This window comes from Leucoraja erinacea, chromosome 43 (genome assembly GCF_028641065.1).
Source record: "Leucoraja erinacea ecotype New England chromosome 43, Leri_hhj_1, whole genome shotgun sequence".
Classification (NCBI taxonomy): domain Eukaryota; kingdom Metazoa; phylum Chordata; class Chondrichthyes; order Rajiformes; family Rajidae; genus Leucoraja; species Leucoraja erinaceus.
Genome location: NC_073419.1, coordinates 800,993 through 824,237, shown reverse-complemented (window position 1 = coordinate 824,237; position 23,245 = coordinate 800,993). Strand labels below are relative to the sequence as shown.

The 23,245-nt window shown below is 41.9% G+C and overlaps 1 protein-coding gene across 2 annotated transcripts in view; it reads left to right on the top strand.

Annotated features, from left to right (window-relative positions):
• The window catches only part of LOC129714878 (KAT8 regulatory NSL complex subunit 1-like), a 98,402-nt gene extending 76,783 nt beyond the window's left edge, over positions 1-21,619 (top strand). Inside the window, exons 7-14 of one of the 2 annotated variants that reach the window (XM_055664743.1) lie at positions 3,335-3,502; positions 7,211-7,354; positions 12,032-12,192; positions 14,239-14,357; positions 15,052-15,112; positions 15,210-15,322; positions 18,907-19,153; positions 20,587-21,619. In XM_055664743.1, coding sequence (XP_055520718.1) covers positions 3,335-3,502; positions 7,211-7,354; positions 12,032-12,192; positions 14,239-14,357; positions 15,052-15,112; positions 15,210-15,322; positions 18,907-19,153; positions 20,587-20,862 — 1,289 coding nt within the window. In that variant the 3' untranslated portion in view covers positions 20,863-21,619. The remainder of the gene's footprint in view (positions 1-3,334; positions 3,503-7,210; positions 7,355-12,031; positions 12,193-14,238; positions 14,358-15,051; positions 15,113-15,209; positions 15,323-18,906; positions 19,154-20,586) is intronic. The other variant, XM_055664744.1, reaches the window with a different exon arrangement.
• The last annotated feature ends 1,626 nt before the right edge of the window (positions 21,620-23,245 follow it).

Below are 23,245 nucleotides of genomic sequence, written 5' to 3'. Positions count from 1 at the left end.
TGTTCATGAGGATGATCTGATCTTCCTGTTTCCTGTCTATTAAATTCTCCATTCAGCTCCTACACTTGTCTTTGGTCTCCAACAAAGTCCAACATTAGCATGAGGAACAGCACCTCATCTTCTGGCTAAGCATGTTGTAGACTTTGGAATTCAATGCTGAATTCAACAAATACACATAACCAACTTCTATTGCCAGTGTTGGAATTGACCAGTTTTGATGCCGGGTCATCCATCCATAACATTAACTTATTTTTTCTGTGCCCATATGTACTCGCTGTCCTGCTATTTCCAGAATTCTCTTTTTATTTCAGATATTGAGTGACAGTTACTGACGGTATCTCACAGTACCAGCATGTCTTTCTGTCTATTTATCTTCACCTGTCTCCCACTATTTACATTACTCCAGACATCTCAGCTATGATTTAATATTTTCTTACAACTCCGAAGGAGGCCATTTGATTCTTCAGGTCAATGCTGGTTCCCACAGTATTCCTATGAGTCCCATTCTACAACTTATTTCCCTGTAATTTATTCTTTTTCTCATGCTCATTGTCAGGGGGCCTCACCCCCTCCAATTCTCCCGCCGTCTGCATCCAATTGACCTGCTACCAGCATGTCTTTGGGACGTGGTAGAAAGACAGAGACCCGGGGGATAACCATTGCCATCTCCAAGAGGGATAGCAGTGAAGTCATGATGGAACCTGGGTTGCAGAATTGTGCAACAGCAGCACTGTGCCTCCTGTGGTTAATTAAAAAAATCATCATCCTCCCTTGGAAGGCATCAACAGCAGCGTTTTTTTCTGCAACCATTGCAAGCTGCAACTTTTTAAAGTTGTTTTAACTTTTCCAATTTTGATGAAAGAACTTCGTTTCTGTCTCTACAGATGGTATGTGACCCGCTGAGTTTTCTGCATTTTCTGTACTTAATGCTTTAGGTAAACAGCTCAGATGAGCTGTACAACAACCGCCTTGTGCCTTACATAGAAACATAGAAACATAGAAAGTAGGTGCGAGAGTAGACCACCAGGTCCGTCGAGCCCGCACCGCCATTCGCTCATGGCTGAACACTAAACAGACACACTTACCCACAAACAGTAGACACAAGACACAGAACACAAGACACTACCCTCCCCCTTATACCGCTATCCCCCCTCTCCACCCCAAGAACCTCGTGATCTCCTGGGGGAGGCAAAAAACCGGATAAAAACCCAGGTCCAATTCGGGGAAAAAATCCGGGAAATTCCTCTCCGACCCCAATCCAGGTGATCGACACTTGTCCAGGAGATCACTCAGGTCTTACTATACTAACCATACCTAGGTCCATATCCCTGCCCTCTCCCCGTAGCCCCTTATCCCCTTGGCAGCTAAAAAAACCATCTATTTTAGTCTTAAATATATTTAAAGTTTCTGCTTCCACTGCTCCCTGGGGCAGTGAATTCCATAAATTAACCACCCTCTGGGTGAAGAAGTTCTTCCTCATCTCAGTTTTAAAAGAGCCCCCTCTTATTCTGCAACTATGTCCCCTAGTTCTAGTTTCCCCGATCATTGGGAACATCCTCGGTGCATCCACCCGATCAAGGCCCCTCACGATCTTATATGTTTCAATGAGATCGCCTCTCATTCTTCTAAACTCCAAAGAGTAGAGTTCCAGCCTACTTAACCTTTCCTCATATGTCAATCCCCTCATTGCAGGAATTAATCTTGTAAACCTTCGCTGCACTGCCTCCAGGGCTAGTACATCCTTTCTTAAGTATGGACCCCAGAACTGTACACAGTATTCCAAATGTGGTCTCACTAATACTGTGTACAGCTGCAGCAAGACCTCCGTGTTTTTATACTCAATCCCCCTAGCAATAAAGGCCAAAACTCCATTGGCCTTCCTGATTGCTTGCTGCACCTGCATACTAACTTTCAGTGATTCATGTACTAATACCCCTAGATCCCTTTGCGTTGCATTACAACGCAGCTCCTCCTCATTTAGAAAATAACTTGCCCTATCATTTTTTTCCCCAAAGTGAATGACTTCACATTTATTAGTATTAAATTTCATCTGCCACGTTGTTGCCCACTCACCTAGCTTATCTATATCCTTTTGCAGACTCTTCCTATCCTCCTCATCCCCTACTTTTCCTCCCATTTTTGTATCGTCCGCAAATTTTGATATATTACACTTGGTTCCCTCCTCCAAATCATTTATATAAATTGTGAACAACTGGGGTCCCAGCACCGAGAACCCCGCTAGCACCGACCCTTGCGGAACCCCGCTAGTTACCGGTTGCCATCCCGAGTATGAACCATTTATCCCCACTCTCTGCTTCCTATTTGTTAGCCAATCCTCTACCCATGCTAATATATTACCCCCAATCCCATAATTTTTTATTTTTAGCAATAGTCTCTTATGTGGCACCTTGTCAAAAGCCTTTTGGAAGTCCAAGTATACCACATCCACCAGTTCCCCTTTATCCACCCAGGTTGTTACTTCCTCAAAGAATTTGAGCAGATTCGTTAAACAGGACTTCCCCTTCACAAAACCATGCTGGTTCTGTCCGATGAAGTCATGTTTATCCAAGTGCCCCGTTAGTGTTTCTTTAATAATTGTCTCTAACATTTTACCCACCACCGATGTTAGACTAACCGGTCTATAGTTACCCGCCTTCTGTTTACTTCCTTTTTTAAATATAGGTGTTACATTGGCCATTTTCCAATCCACTGGGACCGTTCCTGCCTCCAGGGAGTTTACCTAGTATTTTATTTGTCAAATATCCTACAGTAGCTTTGCTCTCGCTCTTGTTTTACATTTGAAGAGTGATCAATTAGAGGAATCTCCATACTAGAGAAAGATTTACTACTACCCCATGGGACTAACTGCAGGAGCAAATTTTATTGAGCCTAGTTAAATAAAGTGAAGTTGTAAATAACTTTTTATTGAGTTATGAATGGAATTTTCTGGTTTCACACAAACTTCTATTGTTTTATTCATTTGTTAATGTGGACATCACTGGCGGAGCAGTCTGTATTTGTAACCCCTCAATGGTACTAATAACTGTTCACTTTATGTTGCATTATTGTTTTGTTTAGAAGTTTCCCTATTCTGATGAACACTATTTCCCAGTTGGGCTTTGTGGCAGTCATTTCACTAACTAGCCAACAAGTAATTATATTTGTGGAGATCAGTTTCATCATTTTGACCTAGTTAAAAGTCGTCTTGGGACTTCAGGTTGCTCCTTCGCTGTCATGCCTAATGAATCTCCCTGAAATGTTAAGGATAACAAATAAGCTTATTCCTTATAATTAGTAAGCACGCCAATGAACTTGATTGTTGTTTTATCTTTAGACACACCTCTTCATGTGCACTTCGAAGGTTTACTCAAGCAGGAAGAACATCAAAAACGGCCACAAAAATTCAAGTCTTTCAAGTTGTTGTCTCAAGTGAAACAGCGACCACAAGATTCTGCAAAGAAAGTTTGTCAAAAACTTGCCTCATCCCTCCTCTCATCAGCTAGTAAGTTTCACCTCAGTAATTTCGATTCACATATGTCGGTCAGGGGCCACAGTAAAGGGCCACCAGCAAGATTAGACAAAGAATATGCAATTTGCAGTTTAAGTCCTTGTTTTGCAGTTAGGTACAGTTAGCATATGATGAAGTCCTTCCAAATACTAATGAGTATGTGAGTACATTACCTGTTTTGGAGTCATACAGCATGGAAACAGGCACTTAAGCCCAACTCATCCACACCGACCAAGATGCCCCATCGAAACCAGTCTAATTTGACTCGTATCATTTGAAACTTTCCTCTCCTTCCCAAGTGTCTTTTAAATGTTATTATTGGACCTGCAACTACCTCCGCTGGCAGCTTGTTCCATGCACCCATCACCCTCCGTGTGAAAAGGTTGCCCCTCAGGTTATTATTAATTCATTTCGCGCTCAGTTAGAGTCTCAGCATTAGTTATTCATTGTACAAAAACAAGTCTTTCAGCCTAACTTGTCCATTACGGGACCAAACTATATACTTAAGTATTTAAGAAGGAACTGCAGATGCTGGAAACTCGAAGTTAGACGAACGTGCTGGAGAAACTCAGCGGGTACAGCAGCATCTATGGAGCGCAGGAAATAGGCAACGTCTTGGGCCAAAACCCTTCTTCAGACTGATGTGGGGGGGGTAGGGGGGGTAGGGAGGGGGGAAGAAGAAAGGAAGAGAAGGAGCCAGAGGGCTGATGAGTGCTGAGATGGGGAGGAGGCAGTGACGGCTACCTGATATTGGAGGTCAATGTTTATGCCGCTGGGGTCTAAACTGCCCAAGCGAAATATGAAGTGTTGCTCCTCCAATTTCCGATGGTCCTCACTCTGGCCATGGAGGAGGCCCAGGACAGAAAGGTCGGATTCGGAATGGGAGGGGGAGTTGAAGTGCTGAGCCACCGGGAGATCAGGTTGGTTATTGCGGACCGAGCGGAGGTGTTCGGCGAAGCGATCGCCAAGCCTACGTTTGGTCTCACCGATGTAGATCAGCTGACATCTAGAGCAGCGGATGCAATAGATGAGGTTGGAGGAGATGCAGGTGAACCTCTGTCGCACCTGGAACGACTGCTTGGGTCCTTGAATGGAGTCAAGGGGGGAGGTAAAGCGACAAGTGTAGCATGTCTTGCGGTTGCAACGGAAAGTGCCCGGGGAGGGGGTGGTACGGGTGGGAAGGGACGAATTGACCAGGGGGTTACGGAGGGAGCGGTCTTTGCGGAAAGCAGACGGGGGAGATGGGAAGATGTGGCCAGTGGTGGGGTCACGTTGGAGGTGGCGAAAATGACGGAGGATTATTTGTTGTATGTGACGGCTGGTGGGGTGGAAGGTGAGGACTAGGGGCACTCTGCCCTTGATACGAGTGGGGGGATGGGGAGGGGGAGCAGTGTTACGGGATATGGAAGAAACCCTGGTGAGAGCCTCATCTATAGTAGGGATGGGTAACCCCCGTTCCTTGAAGAATAAGGACATCTCCGATGCCCTGGTGTGGTTCGAATGGTGGAGTCACGTTGGAGGTGGCGAAAATATATACCTAAGTATTTCTAGTTTGGCCCGCATCCAGTAAACCTTTTAAACATTGTAAATGTGCCGGCTTTTACTGCTTACTCTGGCAGCACATTCCATTTACCAATCTTGCTCTTCGAGATTTCTTTTTCATAATTTCCCCTCTCATCTTAAACTTATGCCCTCTAGTTTTTAATTCCCTAATCTGGGAAAAGACTGTGACTATAATTTGGCAAACAGAACTGTGTGCAACACTCCCAGTCCGGTCTCACCAATGTCAAGAGCTTGTCCCAGCTCTTGTACTTAATGCCCTGACAGATGAAGGCAAGCTTTCCATGAGCCCTGCCTACCTGTGTCGCTCTACCAAGGAACAATGTACTTGTATCCCAGACCCATCTGTTCAATTACATTTCTCAGGGTCCAGTCATTCACTGTGTATGGTCTGTCCTGGTTTAACTTCCCAAAAGCATTACTTTACATTAAGTCTGAGTGAAATTCTATCTCCCATTGTCCAATTTTTCAGTTGATCGAGATTCTATTGTGATCCGAGACAACATAATTTACTATCCACTATACCACCAATAATGGTTTCATCTGCATTCTCATCCACCTACATTCTCATCCAACTAATTAATCTATAGCAAACAACAGGGGACCCAGCACCAATCCCTGTGGCACTCCCTGGAGTAACTCAGCAGAGTACTCCCTGGAGTAACTCAGCGGGACAGGTGGGTTGAGACCCTTCTTCAGTTTCGACCCGAAACGTCACCCATTCCTTCTCTCCCGAGACTTGCTCCAGCATTTTGTGTGTATCTGTGGCACACCACTGGTCTCAGGCCTCCAATCTGAAAAAACAACCTTCCACTGCCATCCTCCTCCTCACTGCCCCCTTGCATTACTCTGAGGATTATGAATTGCCAGTTACTGCTTTGTCTGAAAGTAAGTTGTTATTTTGAAGCTGAAGGCTTGAATTTATCCACTGTTTTTATCCTAATAATTGCTTGCATTGCTGGGACCTTTATTGCTCCTCATCTCCAAAATTCCCTTACTTTAACAATCTCTCAAAACCTAGAAGTAGAAACAAAGAACGTGATCACATTGAATGGCAGTGCTGGCTCGTAGGGCCGAATGGTTTCAAAGGTCTTTTATAGTCACGTGCACCAATTAAGGTATTATACAGGTGCTGGTTAATACTCAAAATCTGTCTTTCATCCTTCAATTCAACCTTAATCTGATTATGCTTCAAATAAACACTCTACACATGCATCCCTCTGTACTTGAAGTTCTGCGTAAGTAGACTGTGTCCTGCATGTACCTTCAATGGGACTGTCAGATTAGAATTTTTTATTCTGGGTTTGCTGATTTCACTGCAAAACACTTTTCCTCCAATTCATTCTGTGTGTGTCTCCTAATGCATCTCCCTTAATGTCGGCATCAAGCAGCTGGGCTTGTACACTCTGGAGTTTAAAAGAATGAGAGGGGATCTTATTGAAACATATAAGATTGTTAAGGGCTTGGACATGCTAGAGGCAGGAAACATGGTCCCGATGTTGGGGGAGTCCAGAACCAGGGGCCACAGTTTAAGAATAATGAGTAAGCCATTTAGAACGGAGACGAGGAAACACTTTTTCTCACAGAGAGTGGTGAGTCTGTGGAATTCTCTGCATCAGAGGGCGGTGGGGGCAGGTTCTCTGGATGCTTTCAAGGGAGAGCTAGATAGGGCTCTTAAAAATAGCGGAGTCAGGGGATTATGGGGAGAAGCCAGGAACGGGGTACTGATTGGGGATGATCAGCCGTGATCGCATTGAATGGCAGTGCTGGCTCGTAGGGCCGAATGGCCTACTCCTGCACCTATTGTCTATTGTCTATTGCCATCCAGCTTTTATTAAAAATTCCAGACAAACTTTTAGTGGCCCTCAGTAATTTCCCTTTACCATCTGCTTTCCTTGTACATATTTTTGACCCACTGAGGAATGTGTCTAATATTAAAGGTGCTGTGTAAACATGTTTTTATTGGAACAAAGGAAAAGGAGATTTGAGGAAGAAAATTAGATTTTTAAAATGTTCAACTTTGCATATTTTTTGAGGATCTTGAGATGGGAAAGTCTCTCATAATATGACTGGGAAAGCTGTGGACCTGCAAAAGGGTGAGCTAGTGTTCTGTTCTAAGAGTTTTATTTTTATCACCCTCAGAATATGTGCACAGTGGAAATACATCAGAAAAGATCTTCAAAAGGCGACTAGATCACTGGCAGCCAACTTCAAAATCAGAGATTGATTCTTTCACGGAAAAACTCAGCACACAGATAAAGAAGCAGAGAACCCCTGTACACTTCGGTAATAGCAATGATGTAGAAATGACCATTCTTGTGTGCCCAAAGTTGTTCTTAGTAGCATTGATGGCTGTCACTGATTTGAGGAAACTGCAGATTTGTCAGACTCCTTAATTCATATTTGATATTTAATGACAATAGCAGCTGATAATGGTGATTGTCCACCAAAGAGGCTGATTAAAATTCTTGATAGGGAAAGGTATGGCTTGTGCAAGGTAAATTGTGCTCATTGTGGATTTTTGATTGTAGATTTGAGTCTTGAGTAAGAAATATCATGGGATAATTTATGTAATTGCAGGTAATAGAATTATTTTTCACCTGATAACCATGGTCGTGTTTGGCCCATATCCGTCTAAACCTATCCTATCCATGTACCTGTCTAAACGCTTCTTAGACGTTGCAGTAGTACCCGCCTCAACTATCTCCTCTGGCAGCTCGTTCCATATAAAAATCAACCATTGTGTGAAACGGTTATCCCTCAGGTTCCTATTAAATCTTTCCCCCCTCAACTTAAACCTATGTCCTTGGGTTCTCGATTCTTTAATTTTGAAGATTTAAAAATAAAAAAATAAAAATTGTCCAATGCCTGCCACAGACCTGCTAGGTGCCACCTTTACCGCCGACTGCACTGTATGCCCTGCAGGGAACCAAGTGACAAGGTGTGAATCAAGAGTGAAAGCCTGTTTATCGGGACTGCCGGTGACAGGTCTGACTCCAGTTGCCATGGGTATTACATCGTGTGACCAGAGCGATTCAGGAGTATGGGGGGCAGGGTGAGTGGTGGAAAATAGAGAGAAGGGAGTCCAGGAGATGCAGTCTGAAACTGTTCTTTCTATTAAAAGTCAGCTCTTGGTTTGATTTGCTGCTTCAACTCCAGCCACAGGTTCATTTGACTTTGAAAATGATGTCTGGTTCTGGTTGATTACTGCGCAAACACCTCATCAGTGGTTATCTTGCGCAGTTCGGAGTGAGTAGAGTAGTGATTAAATTTTGAAGTGGGCCTTTTTGACCATGTTGAGGAGATCTAGTTGCTCAATCCCCTTTTTAAATGACTTAACATCGGGAGCAGCACATGTGTTGGGTGGTAACCTATTCCATTCCCTTATCGTCCTTGGGTAAAGGGAAATACTGGTAGCAAAGTTTATTGAAATTTAGTGAGTTGATGATGTAGGGACCGTTTCTTGTTTCATGGCAGTTGGTGCTCTGGGATGACGGAAGATTTGATGGCGTGATTTTGGGGGGATGTATCTCCTTGTAAATTGCAATAAGTCTTAGCCTGATTCAGCGGAGCTCTAGGGTATCCCATCCGAGTGAAGTCACCATATTATTCACACTTGATTTGTGCCTCTAGTCATTACATACAATGGGGGCTGTTCGGCGTTGTACTTTCTCCATGGTGATCTTGTTGTTGTTGTTGTTGTTGAAAGGATCCTATACGGCTACACAATACTCCAGCTTGGGCCTGACCAAGGACTTGTAGGCATTCTCTTTGACGGATGTACTACATGCGTGAAAATTTCTTTTGAGTAGGCCGAGAGTTCTATTTGCTTTGTGGACATGTCAGTTTATCCAAGTCTAAATTAGTGACCATCACCAGGAGCAGAGGGAAAGCAAGCGATATTCCAACTAAAACCTGGCCTGTACTTTTTAACCTGGGCTCCTGGTACCTCTGCCTTCAACATGATTTCCTGCCTTTCCCTCCCCTCTTTGCAGTATTTTAGCTAAAAACAATTCTGAGCACATAACCAATCAAATTGATAATCAGCTGCACTTTGGTGAGGTGAGAGTAATTGGAAATATGCTAGGAATTGGAATTAAAGAAACACTGAGACCTGATGGTTGTGGTCATTTCATAAGTTACAGAGAAAGGGAGAAGGCGCAGCGGTGGAGTTGCTGCCTTACAGCGAATGCAGCGCCGGAGACCCGGGTCTGACCCTGACTACTGGTGCTGTCTGTAGGGAGTTTGTATGTTCTCTCCGTGACTTGCGTGGGTTTTCTATGAGATCTTCAGTTTCCTCCCACACTCCAAAGACGTGCAGGCATGTGGGTTAATTGGCTTGATAAATGTAAAAATGGTTCCTAGTGGGTATTGGATAGTGTTAATGTGCGGGGATTGCTGGTTGGCACGGACCCGATGAGCCGAAAGGGCCTGTTTCCGCGAATTGACAACAATTTTGAATTACATAATTAATATAATGGCAAAGTATTTTATATTGGGCCATGTTTATTTAGAATTGTAGAAAATTCATTTACACTGAAGCAGCCCATGTACATGGCAATAATAAATAATCTTTCCAGCGTTATTCCATTTATCAGAGTAAGGACCACAGGCCTTCAGATCATAATTCTTCAAGCGTACATTGAAGTATGATCAAGATCATAAGGTCATAAGGGGTAGGAGTAGAATTAGGCCATTCAGCTCATCAAGTCTACTCTGCCATTCAATCATGGCTGATCAATTCTCCTTCCTTCTCCCCATAACCTCTGACACCTGTACTGAAGATGTAATTAGGGTATCTGCCTCCACCATTATTTTTAGCAGAGGGTTCTAGATTTCCATCATCCTCTAAGTGAAGTTTTCACAACTCATTTCCCTTCTGATTTTAATTACAGGGGTTCCCTGGCTTCCAAATGACCTGAATTACGAAAATCCGGCTTTACACAAATTCTCCCATTCATTATTAAAGCATTTTTTCAAACGATTAATAATAAAAATAAAACAGTTTATGGTAACAGTTTATGACTTCAGCCGCAGTCTTAAGGACTGGGTATTATATATATTCCATTAGTTTAAATATAGGTAGTGAAAGGGTGATTATTCAATCAAATGAAAGAATAATGTGGGTAACTTCAGAAAATGGATGTTTCTGAATTATGGAGAAATCGGCTTTAGGACAGCTCTTGGGAACGGAACCCTTACATAACCTGGGTCTGCCTGTACTTTAAATCTATGAAGATTTATTTATTAAGCAGTACAAACTTGCAAGTGCCGAATTGCTTTTTCCAACAGATGGAGTGAACAGGAGCTGAAATCAAATGTAACAGTTGCTATTTTCCAAGATCAGGAGTGCTGAGGCCATATGTTGTAATTGAGCTACCGCTCTGGTACATTAATAAATCCTGTGTCACAAGACCACAAGAGAGTAGTTCAGTGGAACCTGAGATTTTCTGTCTGCTGTAAGTGTACCCTCAACCTTGCAAACTGAACAGATTTGCTTCATTCTAAAACAAAATGGCTCTCAAGGACGCAATATACACCTGTGAAATTTGTTTTGAGGGCTCACATGGTCTTTATTCTCATTTTGAATTTCCTTATTTTCTTACTAAAAGGAACACTAAGAGAGGTGATGGGTGGGGTGGTGGAGGAGTTACGTTAGCACCTAATTATTTTGTTACAAATGTACAACATGTGTAACATTTCCCCTTGGCAGGTCAGTACACTACCCAGTGTGATCTTGGATTCTGTAAGGATTATAATGTCAACCTGTCAGTGGTGAGTTTAGTGTTTGCAGCCCCAGCAACACATGGGACCTGAACATTATTTCTGCCGGTGAAAGGGGGTGAAATGAAATGACCCTCGTGTTGCATTCTGATCCCTCCTGTGGAAAGTGTGTATGTGGTTATCAATGGAGGACAGGTTTTCCTGCAGCCTTCTTCACTGATCTTGACCTATTTGAGACATCATTTTGATAAAGCCCAGGCAATGAAACAGTAAACGGTGGATGATTGAGTGGCTGTAATTCCATCCCTACGGCCCCTAGTGCCATTTTAAATTACTGCAGAAGGTACTCACCATTTTGTGGGCAAGTGCTGTTTTGCAGACAACAGGCTTGCCTCTTTTGTCAGTTAAGTGCTACATATTGACATGGTCCAGGAAGCAGTCACTGCTGGTCTTTAAAATCTAAGTTACAGCATGTCTCAAAATATCACTAAAAAAGAGATAGTGCAAACAAGTGATTTAGTTGTTGAAATCTCCTGGTTTTCATGGCTCCAGCTGATTGCTGGTGCGTTTGCAATGGCTAAAAGAGGGGCAAATTCAAACAGTTTTATCAATGGTTTCATCAATTGACCTGGTCTTTCTGGATTTTAGTTTCCAAACGTAGTATACAGTTTAAAATCCTTACAGTAATTCTCATTGGTTCAGCTTTCACACCCTCCCCGCCCCCCCCCCCCCCCCCCCCCCCATTCTCGTTTCCCTTTATCATTCCTTCACGCTCTCATTCCATGTCCTCTTCTCATTCACAGAATTGGGTGTTTAATGGCTGAATAATGGAGCAATAATGCAAGAGGAAATAATAGGCTCTCATTTATCAGTACTCAAACCTCGGTGACATCCGTGAGTTTGTGAGGTGAAATGCTATTGTGTCAAGAATTCAGTGAGAGAGTCAACTTGCTTTTCAGCAATAATTTGACTGTTTTTCTGCTTGTGGTTATTAAATTGGATAGGGTACATTAATCAGAAAAAGGATAAATGTTCCACTGAAGAATCAATTTCATATATTTTGCAAGTTTTGCGTGCATGTGTGCAAATATGATAAATATAGTACCTTTAAGAGTGGAAATGGCAATTCTTTATTGCAGCACAAGTAAATGAATATTTGGAGTTCTCTTCTCTGCCAATATATGGAAAGAATGAACAAATGGGATACTGAGTGTTGTTAATCTTGTTACCTCCATACAGCCTTCAGTAAAAGACACAAAGCAGCTTCAAGTTCATATCCTCCATTGATGAATCCACAGACTCCAAAATCAAGTTCAGCGGTACACCAGATGCCTTCGTATACAGATACCCCTCCTTCAGCCGTACACAACCAGCCTGCAACGTCCAACACTTCTACGCCAGTAAGTTAAATCAGAGGTTCTTGATTTGCAATGCATTTGCAGAGGTCGGGACTACTGTTGTACAAGTAAGATAAGATAAACTGTGATTCTTCATTGCACCCTTGAGTTTAAGTGGGAAATTAATGGAGGAGATTTAATTTTTTGACAAGAGTAATTGAGAAAAATTTGTTCACATCAGCGAGATCGACAGCAGGATTTAAGATCATTGATGTGAGCTTCAGAGGGAAGATTATTAAATAGGACGGTTCGTTCAAAAAGCCAAGATAGGCACATTGGGTTAAAAGGCTGTCTGTTTTGCTTCTATCGTCTCGAAAATCATTTGAAAGTGGATGAGGAGATATGATCTTCCCATATTACCATGTACTGAATAACCTGTTTCCTGTAAGTGTTAGAGGGTTTTGAAGCTTCGTTAGGAGCTTCCTTGAACCACATCCTTGCACTATTTTCTCTGTGCAGTGATGTGGCTTTCTGCATTAGTTTTGTTGACTGAGGAACATCTCTTTCATTTTTATCTTTCATGTATTGTAGAATAATTATTTCATATTGATTGGTTTGCATTGTAGTGCAATCTCCGGGTTTGTAAGGTCCCAGGAGCTTGTTTTGATTGGTTTCTATGTAGAATAATCAATGTTTGAACTGGGGCAAATGCCATTTGGAATGCTTACAGTATAATCATCAAATAGAAATGTTTACAATTGAGCCAGCCTGAGCATGGGTAATAACTCCTGAAGTTTTAGCAACTAAGGTATTTTAAATCCTATTCTGTTTTACCGCTTCCAGGAGTCACATAATACTTCCCAATCAGCAATTTTTTATCGTGTAGGTAAATATGATAACCAGCTTGTCCACAACATAGTTCCTTGAGGACCAAACTTCCAAATGTTGTTTGAGGAAGGTAGACAAAAATGGTGGAGAAACTCAGCAGGTGCAGCAGCATCTATGGAGCGAAGGAAATAAGCAACGTTTCAGGCCGAAACCTTTCTTCAGACTCTTGTTTGAGGAATGAGTGTTAGGTGATGTTTTGGGTTGGGGCCCTTCTTCAGGTTGATTGTAGAAGGTGAGGGGGGGGGGAACTGTAGTGTTCTTTACCAGCTTTCTCCCCTCCATTGCAATCAGCCTGAAGAAGGGTTCAGACCTGAAACGTCATGGAGGACCATCTGTGTTCTCCAGAGATGCTGCCTGACCCACTGAGTTACTCCAGCACTTTGTGTGGTTTTTTTGGTCAATAAATAGGAGTCTATTCAAATGTTCCAGAGATGACAGCATTTTGAAGCACTTCATGATGGTCAGGGCCGGATTTACCTATAAGCTAGACAAGTTTAAGCTTAGGGCCTCGAGGTCTAGGGGGGCCTCCGGCCAAGGAAGGACACCTACCGCTCAACTCTGGGTGGGCCGCCCTCTCTATCTCTCTCCATCTCCCCCCGCTATCCGTGTCCAGGTCGCCGGGCTCCGCTTGCTCCTCATCCGCCGGCACGGCAGGCCGCCTTGCACATGCGCATTGCTGCGGCCTGCACGTGCTCCCCCCTGCACATGCACACAACCACGGGCAGCACATCATCGGCCGCCCTGCGCATGCACACTGCAACAGCAACTGGTCGGAGCTGGGCGCTTTCTCCCTCGCTTTGAATTGTGGGACATTTGGCCGCCATGGCTGTCCGGTCGCTGCCTCGCCGCCAGCGCTGAAAACTAACGCGGAGGGGGCCTCACAAGTGGAACAGCCCTTCATCTAAATCCGGCCCCTGATGATGGTGAATGTCAGAGCCACTGGGCAGTAGTCATTAGGACACACTACCCGATACCTGTAAATATTAAACATAAGTTAATATATTTTCTTTTATGCGTGATCTTCAATCCAGTGATATTAGCTGCCTCGAGCAGATGTGCTGTGTTTGTGGTTTCATTTTCTGTCTGAAAACCTCCAGAACGCCACCTGCTGGCCCACTTTGTCAAAATAACCAGTCTTAATGATGTCCGTTTTAGAAATGATTAACTTACCAAGAAGCTGAAAGTTAATGTCTTTACTTCTCGTGCTTGCTTTTCTTTCAGTCTGCACGGCGGAGAAGAGGTGAAAGTTCGTTTGACATAAACAACATTGTTATTCCCATGTCAATGGCTGCTGCAGCTCGAGTGGAAAAACTTCAGTATAAGGAGATCCTAACACCAAGGTAACCCAAACCAGTGTTGTGATGTTGGTAAAGTGGAAAAGATGTTTCTGAAGCAGATCCACTTTTCTTTTCTCACTCTTCCCAGAACCAGGATAGAGTTCCCCATGTTCTCACTTTCCATCCTTCCAATCATCGTATTCATTCTTAATCGGACACAATCTTCAGTGAAAGGACAATAGAAATGATCGTCCCTAGCTAACAATGACCATTGTGGGCTCCACCTTTCCTGAGTCATCGATGCAGGCTCTGCTTTTTTTGGCACCTTCCCATACCTCCAGTGTCCCCCTCCCTTACTCTTAGTGTCATGAAGGGCCTCGACGTGAAACGTCACTATCCCTTCTCTCCAGAGATGCTGCCTGACCCTCTGAGTTACTCCAGCATTTTGTGTCTATCTTCAATAGAAATGATCGTTGCGGATATGATGTTTATTTTCCAGTACTTTAATATTCCATGACTCCTCGTGTTCACTCATGGGACATTTTCTCCCTCCTGTAATAAGCCTCTGTTCTTTGCCGTATGGCTTCAGATACACGTTTAGACAGTACACTGTACTAAAATTATTACCTTTGGACTTGCTTACAGTTCAAATCACTAATGCCAAATACTGCAGACATTGGAAATATGAAGTAAAAACAGAAATAGGCTTAGAAGGTTTTTTATTTAAAATGATCTATCTTCCATTTGTGTTTGGCAGTTGGCGAATTGCAGATATCGAACAGTCGAAACTGCAGAATTGCAAGTTGGAGGATGACCAGGTATTTGAAGTTTTAGTAAGCCCACAAAGTATTTCAATTTTATTGAAGTTTTCTGTTAGATTTTAAACTCTTCCATTGTCCATTCTTGAATATGTAGTATGAGGAGATGTCTGATGAAGCTTTTCTCAGTCGTCATTCCAAATGTGAGGAGATGGAACGTTCTAGATGGTGTTTATGGTCGTCATCCAGCTCTGCTAGGCGAGGGAGCAGGTAACATTGATGTCAGAAGTTCTTGAATATTAATTCTTATTAAGAATTCATACTAGATTTGAATTGTATGAGCGTCGCCAAGAACAGGCATGAGTAGTAGGATGTTGCTATATCTGACTCCCATAAAATACCTCTCATTTTTGCACAAATGTGACTGAGTCTTCATTAAAATTCCCATGCCTTCTGCCTTTCTGCACAGTCCACATCACAACATTCATCTCTCTTTTGTAAAGTAGGTCAATCTAAACTACCACTTTTATGGTTTGTAAGTTTGTTTCCCTGTTATAGTTCAAATCACTGATGCAAAATACTGCAGATGTTGGAAATATGAAGTAAAAAATCTGTCTTTCATTAGAATGTTTATTTGATGGTGGGGATGCAGAAAATACCATTTTTATGGGACATCACAAGACAAATTTAGAAACCTCTGCCGTATCAATTTTATGCCCACAACATTTGTTTCCTCTTTTCCCGTCTCTGAATTCATCTGTATCTGCAAGCTATGGACAGAGAGCTTAACAGCAGGATCAAGATAAATTACATATAATATAATTTAAAAAAGCTGCAAATGCTGGTTTATAGCAAAGATAGATGCAAAATGCTGGAATAACCCAGCGGGTTGGGCAGAATCTTTGCAGAAAATGGAAAGGTGACATTTCGGGTCAGGTCCTTCAGACAGATCAGACTAACCCGCTGAGTTACTCCATCATTTTGTGTCTACCTTTAAGCTAAATGACTCAATTTTTGGCTGATATAGACAATTTGGTTAATTTCATGTCCTACCTTTTAGTTATTATAAATGACTTTCATTGACTAGCCCAGTTTTCTTATCAATCCAGATTCCTTTTCAGTTGGTTCACCTATTTCCTCTTTCCATGTGGTGACATGTGGTATGGACACGTGGTGTTTCCATTTGTGGGAGAGTCTAGGACTAGAGGTCATAGCCTCAAAATTAAAGGAATTTCCTTTAGGAATGAGATGAGGAGGAATTTCTTTAGTCAGGGGGTGGTGAATCTGTGGAATTCTTTGCACGAAGGCTGTAAAAGCAATTGATATTTTAAAGACAGAGATAGATAGATTCCTGATTATTACGGGTTATTCAGAGAAGGTAGGAGAATGGGTTGCGGGGGGAGGGATAGATCAGCCATGATTGAATGGCTGAGTAGACTTGAATGGGTTGAATCGCCCAATTTTGCTCCTATCACTTATGACCGTATGACACTGAAGTATCGCATAATATCCAATAACCGTTAATCAGCGATGTGTTTGGCGATTTGTTTTCCGATTTGCCGAACCTTGCTTATGTTTAAAATCCAATGGCATTAATAAATTGAACGCGGGAGAATAGGAGTAGGTGTAAGCCTATTCAGCGTAATCGTGCCTGATTTTGTTTCCTGCCATTCCTCATACACCATTGTGCTGGTGCTTCCCTGGTCACTCCCATCACCACACAGATATATTTCTGTTGGTTTGCTGGTGGAGAAGGTTTGAAAGATAAAATGTCTTCTGGTTCTCTTTATTTTGTTCTTGTGAACCATGTAGTTAGGGCTTAGTCACGTATATGTCGGATCAAGTCGGGAGGCCAGAATCTTTAAGGCGTTTTAATCTATTGATTTCACTCTTGGGATAGTTGAATTCTTTACCCAATAAACAGAAGGGACTTCCACATACTGGTTGGTGAGTTCCAACCAGTGGATTTCAGCCCACATCTTTTCCAGTTTTTTTTATAGTTGATGAATTTTGCTTTCAGTATATTTTACTGATTTTTTTGTATGGTCATTCAGCATTATTGTTACCAGCTCAAATTTGGATTTCTGTCCGTGTACTGTGGAAATGTGGAGACAAAATGTAAAATTTTGCTTTTCAGTCGTTATGTGAAAGATCTGCTTGGTATGCACTGGGATATCCAACACAGCACTGCCTTTGCGAACATGAATTCTAGCAAGGCCCTTGGCCTTTTAAGCTTTCCCCACCACTCAATTTGATGGTCCGTTTGTAACTTCAAACTCCCATTCATAAGTTCATGTTTTAGGAGCAGATGTTCAACCCATCAAGTGTACTGATCTATCTTTCCCTCTCAACCACATTCTTCTGCCTTCTCCCCAAAACCTCTGACACCCGTACTAATCAAGAAACTTGCTAATCATTCTCATTAATGTTTCAACACCTGACTTGTGTAAAATATATCTGGACCTCTGCTTTTACCCTGCTTCAAAAGCTCTGCCACCATCTCTCTTTGGAGAAGAGAATTCCAAAGTCACTCACTCTCTGATAAATAGTATTTTTGCTTCATCTTTATTTTAAATAAATTACCCATGATTTTTAATCATTGACCCCTGGTTCTGGATTTCCCCACAAGAAGAAACGTCCTTTCCCTATATTCTGTCAAGATCTCTCCTATATTTTAATCCCAAGTTCCCACACATTTGACAGATACTGGCAGATCCATGCCTCGTCTGCCTGACCGTTCCTTGTAAGACAACTCCCCTCTGAAGAAGGGTCTCGACCCAAAACGTCATCCATTCCTTCTCTCCAGAGATGCTGCCTATCCCGCTGAGTTACTACAGCATTTTGTGTATATCCCCTATTTCAGGTATTCGTTAACTTTCTCTGAACTGCTTCCCACGCATTAACATCCTTCCTTCAAAAAGGAGACCAATGTACTCAATGCCCTATATAATGGAACGATACCTCCCTACCTTTGTAACAAATTACATTCTGTTAGCACTGTAAACAATTACACTCTGTTAGCATTAATAATTACCTATGTAAACTACCTTTAATAAATCCCAGATCACACTGTCTCAGCAATCGCTCAACTTTTAGATAGTATGTTTACGTTTATTTGTTTATTGATTGGTTCAGTCTACTTTCCAACAGAAATTGGGGCTCTGCAATAGATCTTGATTCCTTGAGTGGATTTTAGCAATGATTCATTATCTTGATAACACTTTAGTGACTACGGGGAAGCGTTTGCATGTGGAGGCCATTCTTACCATGAGTTAACAGATTGAAACCTCACTTTTCAAGATTACACACACACCATGCACAGGGGTGTGATGGTAACGAGCAGTTACTACTCAAATTGCTTGAACAAGTAGAGAAAATTACAAAATCATGAGAGGAATAGATTGGGTAGATGCACAGAGTCTTTTACCCAGAGTAGCGGAATCCAGGACCAGAGGGGAAAAGATTTAATAGGAATCCGAGGGGTAACTTTTTCACACACAGGGTGGTGGGTGTATGGAACGTGTATGGAACAAGCTGCTGGAGGAGGTAGTTGAGGCTGGGACCATCCCATCGTTTAAGAAACAGTTGGACAGGTTTGGAGAGTTATGGACCAAGCACAGGCAAGTGGGACTAGGGTAGCTGGGACATTGTTGGCCGGTGTGGGCGAGTTGGGCCGAAGGGCCCGATTCCACACTGTATCACTCTATGACTCAAAAATGATTAATGTGTGTGTGGTGGAAAGGTGGGCATGGCCCAAGATTGATCAATGTACTAAATCCAAAGTAAAAGCACCAAACAAAAATGATACTTTAGTTGAGTATGTTATTGAGATACTGTTTTATTCTGGTTTCCAGATCTTCAAACAAAGCTGATGGCAGGTCCACCCCACAACCACAGCATTCAAACGCTCAGCCTGCATCACCCGACAGTGGATATAACCTACTAAATGATTATCCTCAGGTGGGCTCATTTACTGGCCCTGGAAGCCCTGAAGCCTGCTCATCGCATAGTTCCTTTTCCTCAAAGGATCGTACAAGAGTTCTGTCCTTCAGCGAGGATACACGATCGTCTACACCTGATGTCACAGATGAAGAAGTACAGGTAAATTTGAAGTATCTGAATTAGATTCAGAATCTTAACTGTCTGCACATTCTATCACAAAGCCCCTTGTGAATGAATGAATAAACAAGTTTATTGGCCAAGTATTCACATACAAGGAATTTGCCTTGGTGCTCCGCCCGCAAGTGACAACGACATAAAGTGACAGTTAGGAATGACACATTAAACATTAATAATAAAACATTATTGATTAAACATGTGAATTAAATAAAATACCAGAGCAAAAGAAAGAAGACTGCAGATTTTTGGTTAGATTGTGTCTCTGGTTATGAGGGAATTTACTCAGTTCTGTGCAAAACAACAACTATTAACCTTTGTAACTAATGGATAATTTGTGTGTGGATAAAAGCATATCTCATTAATAAATATCATGGGCAATTGGTCTCCAATATTGTGTGGATTAGATTTAAATTGTTTTGTGTATTTGCAGGCAAAAACATTAATCAAAAGCAGTAAGAGCAGGTAGTTTTTGATCATTATGAGTGCTTCCATGCTTTACTAAATGGTGGAGATATCTGATCAGTAAACAAATACACACAAGGAACATCTAGCTACATGTCATATTTGCAAAATTAGTCAGTGTCAGTTTATAAAAATTAATTGATTTGATGATATGTAGCACCATTCAGCAATTTCTGTTTTTCACGATAGTCACTGGTAAATTGATACATAGCAACCACATATCCATTCGATGGTGATTACTACAACTCAGTTATTGCCAGAGCAGCCATTGGTAGTTCCCTACTAGTGACTTACTGTTTTCTAATGAAGTTTAACTTGTACTTATATAAAATCTTTCACGTTCCCAATATCTGAGAGCAGTTTGTTACCAATAAAATATGAGCGAATACTCTTGGAATGTAGAGAAATTACTGACGTCAGTGGAAATGAAAGTTACCCAACCGTCCATGGGCTTGGGCTGTGTGCAACTCTGAAAAATATCAAAGAACCAGTTAAGTTTTGATAGTTACATGTAAGTTTTCCATGGTTATTTTCTGAACTTAGTCCACAAATTACCAGATTTATTAAACTAATATTAATAAATTGCCAGGTGGACAAAAGTGCAGGAGAAACTCAGCGGGTGCGGCAGCATCTGTGGAGCGAAGGAAATAGGTAACGTTTTGGCCCGAAACCCTTTTTCAGTCTGAAGAAGGGTTTTGGCCCGAAACGTTGCCTATTTCCTCTGCTCCATAGATGCTGCCGTACCCACTGAGTTTCTCCAGCACTTTTGTCTACCTTCGATTTTCCAGCATCTGCAGTTCCTTCTTAAACATTAATAAATTGCCATGTAGATTTGAACTCATTAGCTGGTGGCTGATGTTAATTGTGTCTCGCTATTGTATCTCGGTATAACATGGTAGTAGAACGAGTTTTGCTCATTATTGTTCTGATACTGTTTTGTTTTATTCTCGTAGATGGTGCAACCATGGGAGCCAAGGATATTTCCCATATTAGCTGAGAACTTGGAAGCACTGAAAGGACATTGCAACAGCCAGAGAGAAAACCGCTGTGAACGGTCTCGAGACCTGCACTGGCTGTCAGCTAGCAAGCCGAGTGTGAGAACCGAAGCTGCTGAATGTGCCCCTTCGTTGACAACTGGTCCCAGCGGACCCCTGTTTTTACAAGATGACGACAGTTCAGACTTGAAATTGACTCTGGCAATAGAGAACGATCGAAGTATGGTTAGGTGAAGTCGCTGCACCCAGTAAATTAACACCCAGGCCCACATAGCTGACACATCTTGTATATACATGCCGTATCTATATATAAATATATATATATTACATGTGTACACACACACACACACACACTCACAGATGCGCGCGCACACATGCACACACACGTGTATATATATATGATATATAGTGTATATACACATACGTATATATGATATATAGTGTATATACAAATATATATAGCATATATGCATATGTGATGTATGGTATATATACATATATATATATATAGAGAGAGAGAAAGTAAAACTTATTTTGTTTTTAATGTTTGATATTCAAACATCTATTTTTGAGAGAATGCGTATATAACTTCTTTTCAGTGGGCTTTTTTTCCATTTCTTTTCAAGTTGATGTACTGTAAATTGTACCATGGAGGTTTGGGGGGTAGGGCCAGCGGAAAATGGTCACAAATGTAAAGAATATAAGGTCCTGTATGTTAGAGTGATGTCAGTTTGTGCCAATTAAGCAGGAAGGGAGAGTTTTAGAGAGAGAAAACAAAGCTATTTAAGACAAAAAAAAAAATGGGAGTGGGAAAGGGACAGGATTCCTCCCTGGAAAGAGTAGAAATAGTTTCTCCTGTTGCAGTAAATCCTTGGGCTTGTCTTCATTAACACTGCTGAATTTTAGAATATTTGTGCTGTTGTATAGCATGCCCGAGGAGTGGTCGACTGACTGTACTTGCCCTATATTAAATTACTACAGTTCTTGTTTACCACTCGTGTTTGTGCTGTAACTCTCTTTAAACCACGTGCTCTCATGCAAGGCTGCTCAGTAACATTTCATTGAATTTTTATTGAAGAGCGGGCAACATGAAAGGGAATCTAAAATATTTTTACATGCCAAATAAATAATGGGTTTTCAAAGTAAGTGTTGAGGCAAATTTGGAATCAAAACTGGATTGATCACATGGGGGCATAGCGCGTCGATAGTTCTAAATGAGTCCTCTACCATAAAACATGGAACAGTGGCGGGAAGGGAGAATATATTGGGTGAATGCACAGTTTTTTATACTGGGTAGGGTAATCAAGAACCAGAGGACATCGGTTAAGGTGAGAGGGGAAAGATTTAATAAGAACCTGAGGGGAAACTTTTTCACAGAGAGGATTGTGCGTATATGGAGCGAGATTCCCTGAGGAGGTAGTTGAGGCAGATACTATAACAGCATTTAAAAGATATTCGGACTGACACGTGGATCGGAAAGGCTTAGAGTGATATGGGCCAAACGCAGGCAGGTTGGACTAATGTAGATGGGGTATCTTGGTTGGCATGGACGTTGGGTCGAAGGGCCTGTTTTTGTGCTGTATGACTAAAAACAGAACAGGAACAGGCCCTTCAGCACACAATATCTGTGCCAAACATGCCAAGCTAAAGTTATCTCTGCATTGAACTAGTATTTTTTGCATCTTCAGTAAAGCAGTGAATGCAATCATATCAGCATGAAGTGGTGGTAGTCGGAGAATTAGAAAGGATGAAAATGATTGGCATATCACAAAGTTGAAAAAGAAAACCTCATGACTTGAATGGAATACGTCAAGTTTGCTATGGAAGTAGAGGTGGAGACGGCGGCGGCTCTGGAAATAATCTAATTTTCATTGGGTATGAGATGCTGTCATGGTGCAAAGGAATTGCATGGGCAATACAGTCATTAACATTCAACAGGGGGAAACGAAGGGCAGCCGGCCTATCGTTAGAGATGCAAGTAACTGCAGTTACTGAAATCTTATGAAAACACTAAATGCCGGAGAAACTCAGCGGGCCAGACAGTGTCTCTGGGAGGGGGAATGGATGTGACGTTTTGGGTCGGGACCCTTCGTCAGACTGATTCAGCAGGAAAACCATGAAGACCAAATTGCGCCAAAATTATCATTTAAGAAATATGGACTAATAAATTGCAAGCAGCATTGATTTGTTAAAGACTAAGCATGCCAAGGTGTTAAATTAGATGAAAAGAGATATGATGAATATGAGAGATTTGATGATAGAAACTCCAATCTTCAATGACGTGGAACAACGATAGATGTCGGGGTTATTCTTCGAGCAAGAGAATGTCAAGAGAAGATTGGGCCAAGATGTTCCAAATCTTAAAAGTTTTGAGAGTAAGTAAAGAGAAAATGATTCCAGGTAAAAACAACACAGATTACAAATAATGGATCATTTACTTACTTTCTGCCTGGCCTGTCTCCTCACTAATGTTCTGTGACACCTGCCCATGTCTTTCATTCTCATATGTTGTCTATTAACCTTATCGTCAGTCTATCCATGTGTTTCCCACTCGTTGTTGCACCAAATTGATGTCCTCTAATTTTCATTACTTTTGCATCAACGTCTGCATTTGTAT